Source organism: Columba livia, chromosome 10, assembly GCF_036013475.1.
Source record: "Columba livia isolate bColLiv1 breed racing homer chromosome 10, bColLiv1.pat.W.v2, whole genome shotgun sequence".
Taxonomy (NCBI): Eukaryota; Metazoa; Chordata; class Aves; order Columbiformes; family Columbidae; genus Columba; species Columba livia.
This window is the reverse complement of record NC_088611.1, coordinates 1831503-1845966: the sequence shown is the minus strand read 5'-3', so window position 1 is coordinate 1845966 and position 14464 is coordinate 1831503. Positions and strand designations below refer to the sequence as shown.

Genomic DNA, 14464 nt, shown 5'->3' with positions numbered 1-14464 from the left:
GGGGATAGGCGTGTTTCTCAAAGCTGAATTTCTTTCTGCTTCCATCTGGCAAAGGTGAGTAAGTTGTATCTCCTAGAGTTTTCTTATAGGAGCTGTGTAGAAACACAGAGCTGCTTCAGCAGGGGCTTTGTTCCAGCTGTTTTCAACACCTGTCTCAGGCCTCTGAGGTTATTCTGTTTACTGTCAGCTACGTGGTATTATTATCCTACTTGAGGAGTTACGGTATTTTCTTGCTTGGTTCAATTTACAAGGCTGCTTGGATTGTTTATACACCAGTCTTCCCATACTGCAGAACAAAAGTATACATCCATATTGAGCTTTTTATCATAAATTGTAATTAACTGGAAAATTAATTGGAAACTCCAATTATTGGTACCATTGAAATAGACTCAGGAGACTAAGTGAAGAAGATGTTCCTGCTGGTTGAGCCCGTGCAATAGTAGTTCAAAACTGTCTGCAGCAGCAAGATCAGCTAACAGCCTCCTGGTGTTCGAACACGACAAAGAAAACATAAGCAGGTTTCTAGAACTGTTGTATTGGCAGCATGGGTGACTCAGTTCTAATGAGCCCACTGAGGTCCAAATAGAGCGAATGGTGCAGAGGAAGCTGTCAAAAGATGGCTACATGCTCAAACTATTGGTGTATAAATAAAACGTAACAAAAATCACATCTTAAATTCGAGCCAGGAAGACTTAATTTTCAGCACGATGCTCATTTTTGTCTGGCCTCTTGATTAGAGTATGTCTGACCACACTTTACAGAACTGAGCCAAGGTGAGATGGTTTTTTTTGTGCCTTTGCCTTTCACCCTGCAGGGAACCTTCTAATGGCTCTGGTAAATTGATTAAATTATCTTTTGAATGAGACAGGTTTCAAACGATCGGTGGATTTGCGGACGCTCCCCATAACAGGAGCCGACTCGCTTCAGGCATTTGTCCCCCAGCTGGGACTTTGCCAAACTCCAACTGTCAAAGCACCAGCTCTGGGTAGCAGCCACCCACAAGGCCTGTTAGCGTTTATATCCCAGTTCTGCGGCTTTGGCTTTCACGTGAAGTCAGGGCGTCTTTACCTCCTTCTCAAACACAGAGGGAATTGCCACCAATCCAGGAGATGCAATTCTGTGGACCACAGCAGTACCTGTGAGGCAGCATGTGCTGAAAGGCATCAGTGCAGGAATCACAGACTCACAGAATGCCAGGGGTTGGAAGGGCCCTGGAAAGCTCATCCAGTGCAATCCCCCATGGAGCAGGAACACCCAGATGAGGTTACACAGGAAGGTGTCCAGGCGGGTTGGAATGTCTGCACAGAAGGAGACTCCACAACCTCCCTGGGCAGCCTGGGCCAGGCTCTGCCACCCTCACCAGGAACAAGTTTCTTCTCAAATTTAAGTGGAACCTCCTGTGTTCCAGTTTGCACCCATTGCCCCTTGTCCTGTCACTGGTTGTCACCCAGAAGAGCCTCATGTACCTCTGAATGCTACTACAGCGTGTAAGGACTGAGCAGCACAGCACAGCTTCCAGTGTCAGCCACTCCTCCCAGTTTGGTCTCATCAGCAAACTTGCTGATAGTCACTCTATTCTCAGAAATAAAACTAGCTGTGAATTTTTTGGTAAGCTTGTTGCCTGCCTCTTTGTGTTGATATCATGTAACTGTAGATGCAGTCACATAACACTGATTGTGGAATTAATGTGTGTGAGGGCATGGGCACGCAGAGCCCTCTGAATAGCTGAGTGTTCTAAGGGAACATGTACTCTGGATAGAGAAAATCTGACAGGCACTTGGAATTAGCCTGAGTAAAGAATGAATCCCTCAGACTTTTATATGGTGATTGTGTAATAAAATCCATAACAGACTAATGTTATTTTTATTTGAAAATTTTACAGAAGTGTCTGGACTTCGTATTAACAGGTTTAAAATCATTAATCCTCCATTTTTAGAAATTAATTAACTGAAGAATGTATGTGCCATTGTAATTCCCTGCAGGAGCACCACAGCATTGTGTAAAGCCGTGCAGAGCACATGCGGAAATTGTCAGCAGACGCCTGCTCGAGAGTGTATCTGGGAACTACAAGGAGAACAGCGGTTTGTGACAGACCGTTTGACTTGTGCTGTGGTGGTGGAGGAAAAGGATGAGAGGGTGAACTTGGATGGTATATTGCACTGCACAGTGAAACAACCTTTGGAAATTTGGGAGAAACAATGAGTGACGTTTTTCTTGTTAGCATGTATGTTCTGTGGCCTGTGAGCGGGACTGAAAGGTGTAGTAGCATCACTACCGTATTTCTGAGCATCCAGACAGAAGCAGCAGTTGCACTAAATACCAGTTTTTGCATGAAATCATGTTGCAGCCAGTGCTTGTGAGACTAGAATTCAGCACCTTTTATTTTAAACATTTGGGTTTTTTTTGCTTTATGTGTATTTGTTGGCATTGTAGGGAGGGTAAATGTAGGTCTGTGAAACAGATCGGGTTTTGTCAGAGCTCTTAGGGTTTTGTTTTAGGCCAGTTGTAGCTGGTTGGAGCCAGGGTAGCATTGAATAGTCAGGTTGTAGAAAGCTTCACCTTCCTTCAACATTAACATTACTTTTTCCTTTCATCTATCCTAAACTGCAGCTTCTGCCAGCAATCATAATGCCACAAAGTACAGCAAATAACATAGGCAAATACTAGCACTATGTGTCACCGTTGGAATACTTTCTCCAGAGTTAACAAACAAATAAAACCCCAACCTCTCAGTTTGGTCTCCTTGGAATATTATGCAGGAGCTTTGAAAAACAGATGCCCAAGAACCATTTCTGTTTTGTCTCAGTGTTCATATAGATGTGGTTGAGGAGCCTGTGGCTTCACCCCATGGCTCGGCAGTACTGACCAGAGGTTTGTGCAGAAAGGCGCAGTTGGCATCTTCTGGCTTAGTCAGTCCTGGGAAAGGCCTGAGAGGAGCCATGGGGCCCTTACACAATGTCCATTTTAGGGAAAAAAATAAGAGTTTTAGATTGTCCGTCATACTCGGATGCTCTTTCCACATCCTTCAAAATGTGTTTTTTTGCCATGGGTTTCAAAAAGAATCCATTTGAAATAACTCCAGCTGGGACTGTTTGATGATTTCACTCCCTCTGGCCCATGGGAGAGGTTTCAGGACAGCACAAAAAGGGGTGCTTGGAGTACTTCACCGTTAGTGAAAGCTAATTGATCAGTAAAATCCCAAACAACAACAAACACCTTCCTGCTATCAATATTGAAATTAGCATTCATCCTTAATAGCTAGACTATGCTTATAAGTAGACATTTAGCATAAAATAAACGTAAGGAAACTTCATCAGCTAAATAATATCAGGAGAGGCTCTGCTGGCTTCATAAGCAAGGTCAGAGCAACATGAATCATGCCATTTATATTTAGCCCAGGTAAATACTTTGTCTACAATACGCAGAAACAGAACCATGTAAATCAAGATGCGTTTTTGCTGCCAGTTTTAAGATCAACCACACATCTGAAAATAGTTACTTGTTGAAACTCATTGTGATGGGTAAGAAATACTGTGGGTGACAAATGAAAAGCTACTGAGACAATAGTAAAGCAAGCAACTGATGCAGTTGGGACACATTAAACTATTTTTGCAATTATTTTTGTAAAGATTTTTGTAATCATCTACCTATAAAAACTAGAGGATTTTGTTGTCAGTTGAGAGTATCTGAAAGTCATTCTGAAAACAATAAAGTAGCAAGTTTAAAAATTCTTATTTCTTTCATTATTTTTTGTAGGAAGAAAGATAACCACTATAAATCAAGTATAGCTGAATCTCTTTAGATGAAATTTTAAACTGATTGAGCAATACTTCACATTTCAATTACTTTGCAGTTCATAATTTAAACAAAAGATGGCATAATATCCAAGCTGGTGATTCGATCAAGTGAATGTAAAAGGTTTCTAACGCTTCATTTGGAGTTCCAGTTATTTTCGTTTTTCTTCTGTCTCTAGGAAGTCACAAGTCTCTTCCTAGGCTTAAATACCAGGTTTTTCACTTGCTAACTAAACATAATCTGCTTGTGCTACACTCCACCTTCTTTTCAGCAGGGTTGCAGAGAGGAATAACCTTTGTGTGACACATATACAGGAATGACGAGGTGGTTGGTGTGAGCGCCGCCTGCGCGGTCGCACGCGTGTGTCTCCTCGGGCTGTGTGAGCAGCTCTGCAGGTTGGGTTTGTGTTTCGGGCCTGAAGTCTGGCACAACAGTCTGGTCCTGGTGGGGCTAATGGGGTGGTTTGATAGGATAAGGTGTAATAAATGTCTCTGGGATGATGGGCATGGATTATAAGGGGTGAGGTCCTGGACATCACTGCTGGGAATGCTCGCAAGCGCTGCTGGAGCCTTAGGAGGTGTTTAGGCTGGTTTGCATCTAGGCCACCGTGGCTGGCGTTTCACTCGGCCTCATGTTTGTTCAAGAACAAAATACCTGCAATATCTGCAAACAGGTTTGCCAGCAAAGCATTCGATTGTGCCACCTCTTTGGTTTCACCCCTTTTGGTCCCTCCGTGCTCCTTTGGATCTCCATAATGGGTTTTGCGCCTTAAGCTTAGATTTGGTTTGGAATAGGAGTTCAGATCTGCAGTCCATAAAATATTGTTCATAGCAGAAGCCTCCTGAGGCCTCTAGATGACTCCTAGTCTGTGAAATAGCATCTTCCATCTGTACCTGCCAAGCTCAGGAGATGGGAAGGTCACGGTCAGGTTTGCATGGAACAGCCTGGAGCTGTGTTCATCTGGAGAAGGAGGAAATCTCTCCAGTCTGTTAATGTGAAAGGGTATAAATGGATTAAATTGCCAGGCCTGGATGTGTTGGGCTGCGGAGGAGGAGAAATTGGAGTCCCTTTGCATCCAGAGTATGTTTCCTCCATATTAATAGAGTTAAGTAACATTGATATAAACTGGTTCACTGAATAATCTCATGGTGGGTGCCAAAGATCACCCATTTACAACACATCCTTCATCTCTTTTATTACCTCAGGGTCATTTTTATTTGCCGAGCTACTGCAGTTTGTAGCGTGGGCACCTGGATTAGTGGGGGAAAAGGCTATTTGATGGTGGTAAAGAAAACGAATTTGCATTTCAGATGACTTCCCATTCTGATCTCCAGATTGGTTAGCAGCTTTTCCTAAGACACCTGGGGGTGGTTCTTATTGTAAATTAGCTGTTTGCATTTGAAAGGGTACCCACCCTTAACTATACCGTGCAATTAATTAGCATAAGGGATTTTCATTTTCTTTTTGTTTAAGACTTAGATGAGACTTAATTTATTAAATATTTTCTGTGACAGGGCAAAAATTCAATCAGAAGTTCAAAGCACCTTCAGTAATGTAGTTCCTTGTTCTTTTGTTACCGGTGACAAAAATGTGATTTCTTTGCCGCTTTTGCCTTTTGAAGGCAGTGATTAAAAATATGCTTTGGCTTCTGGTATAGGTCCCTTATTGCACACTTTGTGGGGCAAGCTATAAGCTTTGAAACAGAGGCCTGTGTCACCGGGGCTGCTGTCGGGGCGTTCCCTGTGGATCTAACAGTGGGGACACACGTTTCTTCTTTCACTTAACGCACTAGGAAATGTAATTAGTTTTCTGCACTGAGAGTTTCAAAGAGGAGTTTTCCTGGTCCTTTTTTTTACCTTAACATACATGTATAGGTCTGCTGGGCATGACGGTGAAGGGACAGCGTGAGGGAGAAATCTGTGAATAAGCAGTATGGAACAAATATTTGAGTCTCCTTACGCTTGAATTTATCACTCTGTAGTAATAAATAACCTGCCTCTAAATCCCTGATGCATTGCATGTAAACTCCAGTGCTATAATTTAAACTGGGTATTTTCCAATAATTTCTTCCCTCTTGTTTAATAATGCCCAGAAAGGCAACGTAATGTTTTCCTGCCCTTTCCCATATTGGCTCCTCGGTTTCATATTCCATAGAGAGGACTGTGAAACCCGCTGTGCTGCCCCCCAGGCTCTGCCGCGGGAAACTGTGAACAAAAATACCCCTTTTAATTAATGCTCTTCATTCATGTTCCTATGGAGCATTTCTCTGCTGAGGTGTGCGTTTAGTGGTTCCTATCCTATTTTTGTTTGCTTTATATCCAGCTTAAAATACCATTCAAAGCTTCTATTAGCTATAAAGGTTACCATGGAAAAAGTCAATATTTGTTTGTGTAGTTTACGCTAAGATTGAGTTTTTATGGTTACTGAATCTAGTTCACTGATTTAAGCCAATGATTGGAGGCTCAGACGTTGTTACCACACACAGTGGTATTGGCAGTGCCACAGCTGTTTCCTGCGGTATGTATATATATATATATATATTTATATGTATAGGGTGGCCATAGTACAGTAACTCGTTTTGCTATGTGATCATTGCTGGGGAATGTGGTTCTGTTGTTCTTCCTCAGTGATCACCCTTTGCATTACACATGGCACTGTGAGCAGGAGGCCGGCGCTGAATCATGTGGGAGTTGAAAATCGTTGTGTTGCAGTCATGCACTAATACAGAAACCATGAAAATATTTTCATAAAATACCTCTAAACCTAACTTTATCATGTCAATAACAAGACCTTCCTGAGAACCTTTTTCTTACTCATTTGTTTCAATATGCAGTCAGTAGAAACATTATTTCTTTACCTTCGAATTGTATTTTGGTCAATTGTTTTTATGTAGATATGGGACATTTCAGTGATGCTTGTCATTTTAGTAACAGTTTAAACTTAGTTGTTGCTATAAAAATAAGCAACTGTAACACAATCTGAGCTGCAAGGAGAAGAAATTCTGGGTATAGAATGTGCTCACAGAAATACAAGTCATGGAAAATATGTACATGGTGTGGCATGTTATCCTGAGCCACATGTCACCAATGCTGAGAGAAAGACAGTTCTATATAGAGCATGAATTAGCAACATTCAGATATTTACTTTAATACTGACTAATAATTACTACCACAAGCTTTCAGCCAGTATTCATGGGGGTTGTAATTCTTTCACATATTTATTCAAAGAAACATAATTCTGTATTTTCCAGAATTAGAAAATATGTGTAAAACCATTTAAAAATCAGTCATGTCTTTTTCCACTTGACTTTATTGTGCGCCCAGAAGCCGGTGTGCACACAGAAGCTCATACTCATCTTACTACATTTGTGGGTCATTCAAACAGGGAAAAAAACCTAAACACCGAGTCAACAAAACAGTGCTTTTCGTGAGGTCTGAGAGCTTCTGAGACGTTGGTCACGTGGAGCATAACTAAGCATTGCTAATCTCTGCTGTCCGGTAATCCCAAAGAAAGGCTTTTTGCAGAAAGCACGTTATTACTGCCATAAAATGAAAGCAGGGGGGAAAGGGGCTGTGGAGAACCTTCTGGTGTGTATATATATATATTTATATATCTCTCTATATATATATGGAATAATTTTTAAAGAATGATTCCATTTCAGTTAGTTTGCACTGGGTGTTTCAAGAGCGTTAATATACTGTGTATTAGCTACCTGCATTATATGGATCATCTCAATGTTCATGTTCTGTCCAGCTTCATTTAAAGATATTTTATTGTGGCGAGTTTGCTAGCTACTGCATAGGTGGTGTGTCATCTTTGTATCAGCTTATGTCAGTGGATTTTTCTTATGGCGCTTTTCCAGTGGTATTTTGTAGTAATAAACAGTCCCAAATCATGATAATATTTCCATTCAAGTGCCATTTGGAGTGAATACCTGGAGGTAAAGAAAAGAAGTGAATGTTTGCATTGCTTTTCTCTTGTGCCTGAAGTACGTGCTCAGCGGCTCTTGGCATTCAGTGTGCACCTTCGGTAAATGTCTCTGCCCTGAGTAACGTGAAACATCCAAACCTGACCTGCCCAAGCCCACTTTGTGTTAAATCCATTCCTGCAAGGGGGTGGGGAATGGAGAAGGTAAAGCCACTGCTTTCCATGACAGTATGAGCTTAATCTCACCACAAATCTGTTCCATTGCTCTAGTGACTGAGAATTACTTTACTTTTTCAGCCCTTTATTGTGACTAAGTAACAGCCTGGAAGGGTGAGCTCGTAGCCCCAGCTTTCTCTCTGTGAGCTCTGCCGGTTCAGAGCACCAGGATACGTTCCTTACATCCCAAGCAACAAAGATGATGGAGTGGAGCATCTCCCGTGTGAGGAAAGGCTGTGGGAGCTGGGGCTCTGGAGCTGGACAAGAGGAGACTGAAGGGGGACTCATTCATGGGGATCAATATGGAAAGGGGGAGTGTCAGGAGGATGGAGCCAGGCTCTTCTGGTGACAACCAGTGACAGGACAAGGGGCAATGGGTGCAAACTGGAACACAGGAGGTTCCACTGAAAGATGAGAAGAAACTTGTTCCCGGTGAGGGTGGCAGAGCCTGGCCCAGGCTGCCCAGGGAGGTTGTGGAGTCTCCTTCTGTGCAGACATTCCAACCCGCCTGGACACCTTCCTGTGTAACCTCATCTGGGTGTTCCTGCTCCATGGGGGGATTGCACTGGATGAGCTTTCCAGGGCCCTTCAACCCCTGACATTCTGGGATCCTGTGATCCTGAGTTCCCCAGTCCTGAGCCAGGTGGACTTGGTGCCCACCACCCTTGCTCAGCAGCAGCACTGAATGTGCAGCCAGCGAGGTCCTGGCACCGGTGCCGTGTGTTGGAAGCACTGAGGAGAGTCCTGAGCTGCGGGAGCTCCGTGTTCTTCAGGGAACAGCACATGCCAGCGAGGAAAGTGAAGGAGCCGCTCTTGTGGCTTTGCTCTTAGGAGACGTGTATAACAGTATCAACAAACTTGTAATTGCAGTCACCTTGCATTCACGGTACAGAGTCCTGCCTTTATTGCCCCGAGAATGCAGATTAAAGATTTCCTTTTCCCTTTTACTGGGTTTCGATGTACAATCTCTGGTAATAATAGAGTAGCATACTTGGCGTACAGATTAACTTCTTTCTAGAGGGGCTCTCTGGCTCCTTATCAGCCTCTGTGCTTTCTTTGGGGGATTTCCAAGCGCTGTCCTTCTGTCCACAGATTTCTGATCGCAGCTTCTGCTTCTCAGGTGGAGTTCCTGCTGAGGTGAGTCGCGGCAGCATTGAGCACAGCTGAAAGGAAAGCCCCTTGCTAAGTTTGTCTTGAAAGGGAGGTTGTGTGATATTTGCACAAAAAATAATTGTTCCATGTGCCTGTGGGTCTGACAAGAGAAAGTTTAAATATCTTGATAGTATTAGAATGAAATGTAGTTATCTAGTGACTGACAAAATTTGTAGAAAACCAAAACTGTGGGGGAGCAGAGGCGGAACCAGAGGATGCAAATATTAGGTGAGAAGCAGCGTGACCAGTGTTCCAGAGTTCTCTGAGAGAAAGACCTAAACACTGCACTAAATAAAAACTCTTTTATTATTTCTTATGTTGTTCCTGTGGATGCAAATAGTCAGTGCTGTGGTGCATCTAATAACATAGGTGACAACAGCTGCCTGCACGAGGGAGGGTTGGCAGGATCCGCTACTGACTTCAAGGGACAAAACCAGGTCAGAGTATTGACAGCAGAGAATTTCGAGTCGGGAATCCTGGCTTTGGTCTAATGATTTGACTGTGATCTAATCCTCTTTGCGCCTCGCTGTTCTCATTGCTGAGATCTTGGATATGTGTTTTACGACTTGCTATAATTTACAGGGTTGTCTAGTTCACATGCTTCCACACTGGATAAAACAGAGTATCTGAGCATTTTGAAACATTGCTATCATTCCAGAATTGCCTTTTTTTGTTCCAAAATTGAGCTCCTTCTCCAAATCTCCTAGCCAGGGCCAGGCAGAGAGTTTGCTGCAGCACTCAGACCCTTTTCTGCCTCTGTGGAGCAAAGTATCTTGTTTTATGAGAGGGGACAACGAAGCAAAACATGTAGATCTGTTTCATTTTTAGTGCTCCCACTGATCTGCAAGGTGACTGTGAAAAGCTATTCTAATTTTCCTCTGCTTTGGTTTCTACTCTTTGTACTTCGATGTATCCACCCTTTACATAGCGATAATGCTGTTTTATGTTTTGTAAGGTTTGAGATAGGTAGCTGAAAAGTAGAATTTTGAGTCTGCAAACCTTGAAGTCAGTGGAGATTTCCTTTGCCTTAAATAGGCTTTGGATCTGTTCTTAGAAGAGCAAAATGCCTACAAAGGTTCATTGTTTTGCCCACTCCATAGCAACCGACAACATAAAGTCTTTTCCCAGATGTGTTTGTTTAAAAGCTTTATAAGTTCAGTTTACAAAGTGAACTGAACTTGTAGCTGTTGTTTTAATGCCGATTTTTGTATATTGGTATTAAAATAATAAGTGAACTAGTACGCAGCCATAGGAAATTAAGAAATATATATGAGAGAAGATAAGAAATCAATTTTGCGGGGGAAGGAAGGGAGGAAGGCAGTGCAGCATCCATATGGGTTAGCGTATTTTTTTCAATGAATGAATTGGATTAATATCCCCCCAAAGCGCACTGTGAAGAGGAATAACATGTATTTTGACCCATGTATGTGTTTTATTTTACAATGCTACATGGTTGTATTTATACTCTGCAGGAAGAAAGCTACTCCCTAGTAGTTTCTTCCGTTTTTTTCTGGGTAACCCTTTGCCTTTATTCAAGCAAAATGCAAGATAAATGCCCGTTTCAGCCTTTTAGATCTTGGAAATAATGGTGTATTAAATGTGATTAAGTTGGGAATTACCCTTAAGCAGGGTCATAATTACTGTAGATTTAGATGGCATGTTATACAAATTGCTGTGTGCTCATAATTACAAATTGAGTTTGCACTCTGGGGGTTTATAAACTTTGTCTTAGCTATTAACACATTAAATAACAGTGATTTATGTAAATTACTGGATAAACCAAAATTTCAGTGTTGTGCTTAATCTAAGTTTAATTATATTCCTGTATTAGAAATAAAACACGGTTAGCTTCAGCAAGGCAGATTGAACAGTCCAAGTGCAACACTGACTAATGAGATACTGTGAAACAGGATAGTGGTAACAAAACTGGAGCTGCCTTTGTAAGTTTGTCAGCAGCACTCATGGCCACAGCGCCTGCAACCAGCAGCGGTACCGAGCGAGTGGGGCAGGGAGCTCCTCCCGGGGCTGCGCACTTATTCACCTCCGCAAGTCCATAGTTTGAAATCTTTCGTGACTTCCTCTTGCACAGAGATTTCCTGGTTCCGTATTTTTTTCATAGGTCAAGTTGATTTGTTTGTTTTTTGGTTTTTTTTTGCTGGAGCAATGATGACTTTGTGTTGTGCTCTTAGTTGCGTTCCAACGAATACTAAGACATGAAAAGTCACTTTACTGTCTCCTTACCCTGCACGGCATATTCCTGCAGTATGTTGGCGGCAGCTCTAATGCCAGCTAGCTGTCAAAATAGCGGTGGGAGAACAACAAAGCACATACATATCTCCTGTTGGTTCTACCAAAGCTTTCTGTACAAGGTGCAGATAAATGGTGTGGTATAGAAGCCCTGCTTGGCTCTGTGTTGTTAGAAGAGCTGCTGCTGCCACTGTCTTCTGAGGCCTGAAACGTCACCTCTGTGTGTAGAGCATCAGCACTGCACCTGTGCAGTCAGGACAGTGAAAGAACAGAGCTGTGTGCCACCAAAAACATTGTCCTAAAAAGTCAAGTCTAGATAGCTGTGAAAAATCAGCCCCAGTTACCTGAGTGAGCATGGACTGTGCAGTATGGATTATAGTGGCCGCTACCTGAGGGAGATGGGATTACACAGTATGGATTATGGTTCAACGAAGGTGGCTTTGGAATGCTGAAATGTAAACAAAATATCCCTCCTAAAATAATCGCATCTGGCTGCCTTGACTCGGAAACCACAATTCCCCCTGTTGGAATACATGTGAGATCTTAAATATGTAGATGACTTTGGCATTTAATTTCTACTTTATGTTTTAAAGACTTACTAAAACATGAAGTGATTTAAGAAAAACTTTGTAGCGGAATGGTCGAAACAAAATTGAGAATTTTAGATGCTTGACATTGAAGGGGGGAAGCTGTAGCAATTATCTACATTGTATTTGACATGGGATGTGTTAGCATTGCTTGGCTGTTTGCTTATCTAGTGTGTTCGGACCTGTAGAAGGAAGATTCTGTTTGAAGTGGGTTCAGATAAGCACATTCTTCAGAAAATTCTGTGACTGCTTCTGAGGTCAGAGCTTCTTGGCCACCCTTTCCAGTCCACGTCCTCCGTCACAGCCCACGGTACAACTGTCTGCGCTTGCTTTCTAAATGGAAACGGGTTTCCAAAGCAGCGGTTGACTTTTATGGGCTGCTTGTGTCTGCTCTGGATTCGTCTCTGTTTGCCTGTGGAGATGACGCTTGACACGGGAGCACATTGAGTCAGGACCAGAAAAATGTGGGATTGTTGTTATCCCAGAATTTCTGTAGGGAAGAGACTGTCTGGATAGCTGTTGAGAGGCGGCATTGCAGTGGAAATAGTCTCTGGTTATGGGCTTGCAGTGACGTTACTATCAAAACAGTTGGTGTAGGTGTGTCCTTCCTTAACATATTTGAGTTTCACTGAAAGCTGGTTAAACCCAGACTTATTGGAATCCGTGCCTAATGCTTCCTTAGGAAACTATGCAAAACACACACTCCATCCAAACGTTCAGCTGGGTTTAAGTAAAGTTTTGCTTTGATTCTTTTTATCGTCCAGAAATGTGATCAGCTCTCAGTGTGTGTATTGTAAATAAGAGGTATGTTGTATATACAGCGCAAGGGCACAGCTGGGCCTTTCATTCTGCTCTTTCTTGTACCTCGATCTCTTGTTTGAGCAGCATTTGTAGTTCCTGACTAAACTTCTGAGTTTCCTCAAACCACAGAGATCAGCCAGTGCTGCTTTTTTGTGCTGGAACATTTCCATTCCCGAAAACTATAGTGCAAATTGCTCTGTCCCTACACAAAATTGCACTAAATAGTGTGCAAATGATTATGAATGAAGCCCTTGGTGGCAGCCCCACCGCTCCAAGACTGGTTCGTTTCCTTAATTAGCTCCCCCTTCTCCAGCAGCCTGGCATGTAGATGAAGACAAGGAGTGTCTGTGGTTAGATGGTTTGCCCGGCTGACATAGACACGATGCTTTTTGTGATGAAGGGAAACTTCATTTGGAAAGCAAGTTGTTTTGACAGTTCCATGAAACAGGAAACCCCAAAGTTAAAACTCGTCTCGCTTTCTTGCCTTATTACAGGATATTAATCATATGGGCCTCACTGATTTTTGAAACACTAATTTCTTTGTAGCTATAGGCAGCACGATTTATCTGCTGGTTTTACAGTGCAGTTTCAGCTGTTCTTGCGTCCCGTCAAGCTAAAATCGCCGTAGAAATAGTCTACCAGTGGAACTAGGACTTGGCAAGTATTCTTCAAAGTTGTTTGTGATTCTGATCTGTGACAGGACTCGGCTGTATTGTCCCCAGGAATGTCCTGACAAGCTCTGGACCTGCAGGGTCCTCAGTTCTTCAGCGCTCGGATTAACCTTCAAACGTGCTGCAAACCCTTCTCTTCTCTGGGCCTGGGGGAGGAAGGCTGGGAGAGCATCCAGAGCCATAAGCACCTTTGTTAAACGTGCGTGTAAAATGTTATTGTGTCTGAGAAAATTACAGAATGTCAGTGTTCTCATTTGCAGCTGCGTGGTTTCTACCTAAGAGGCGTATATATAAATTAAAGCGCCTTTGACGGTGTTCTAGGAGATGAGATGGTTTTATTTCATGAATTACGAAGTGACAATTAACTCTGTTTAGACTTGATTTCTTTCAGGACTTTGATCACCGCCGTGGTTAATCTGCTAGGAGAAATGAAACAAAAGGAAACAACAACAAAACAAAACCAACCCAAAAAAAACATTAAAATAAGAACAACAAAACACCCCCTCCCCCAAACACAAAACAAAACAACAAAAAACTAGGAAGGATCGTTATTCATGTGTCAGATACTGTGATGATGAAATTCAGTTGGTAATGTGCGTGTTGTTTGTTGTTTTTTTGTTTGGTTGCTTTGGGGGTGTTTTGGTGGTGGTTGTTTGTTTGTGTCGGTTTTTGTTTTTAATTCTAGCGAGGAATTCTTGCTCTCCAGAAGTGGCTCCGCCCGTGCGTGTGCAGGAGCTGGGGGGTCCGTCCCCTCCCTTGACAGGCGCTGTGAGGACGCAGCTCCCGCGCTTTTCCGTGGGGCGGCCGCCCTGAGGAGAGCGGCGCGCGCCGCGTTCCCCGGGAAACCGCCCTCCGCGCGGGCGCGTGGGCGCGCTCCCGTGTTCCCCCCTCCACCGCCCGCGTCGCTGAGGGGAGCGGGCGCGGGGGCGGGGCGGCCCAGGGGCGGCTATGGTGGCAGCGCCGAGCTCCCCGCCCGCGACTTCGGCACAGCCATGTGGTGCCTGCACTGCAGCTCCGAGAGGACCCAGTCGCTGTTGGAGTTGGAGCTTGACAGCTGGTAAGAGCTGC

At 43.3% G+C, this 14464-nt stretch overlaps 1 protein-coding gene across 19 annotated transcripts in view; it reads left to right on the top strand.

Annotated features, from left to right (window-relative positions):
- The window catches only part of IQSEC1 (IQ motif and Sec7 domain ArfGEF 1), a 322136-nt gene that overhangs the window by 238296 nt on the left and 69376 nt on the right, over positions 1–14464 (top strand). Inside the window, exon 1 of one of the 19 annotated variants that reach the window (XM_065074868.1) lies at positions 14157–14453. The exons of 17 other annotated variants lie outside the window; for them this stretch is intronic. In XM_065074868.1, the coding sequence (XP_064930940.1) occupies positions 14389–14453 (65 nt within the window). In that variant the 5' untranslated portion in view covers positions 14157–14388. Of the gene's footprint in view, positions 1–14156; positions 14454–14464 lie in introns of those variants that run through there. One more of the 19 variants, XM_065074870.1, reaches the window with a different exon arrangement.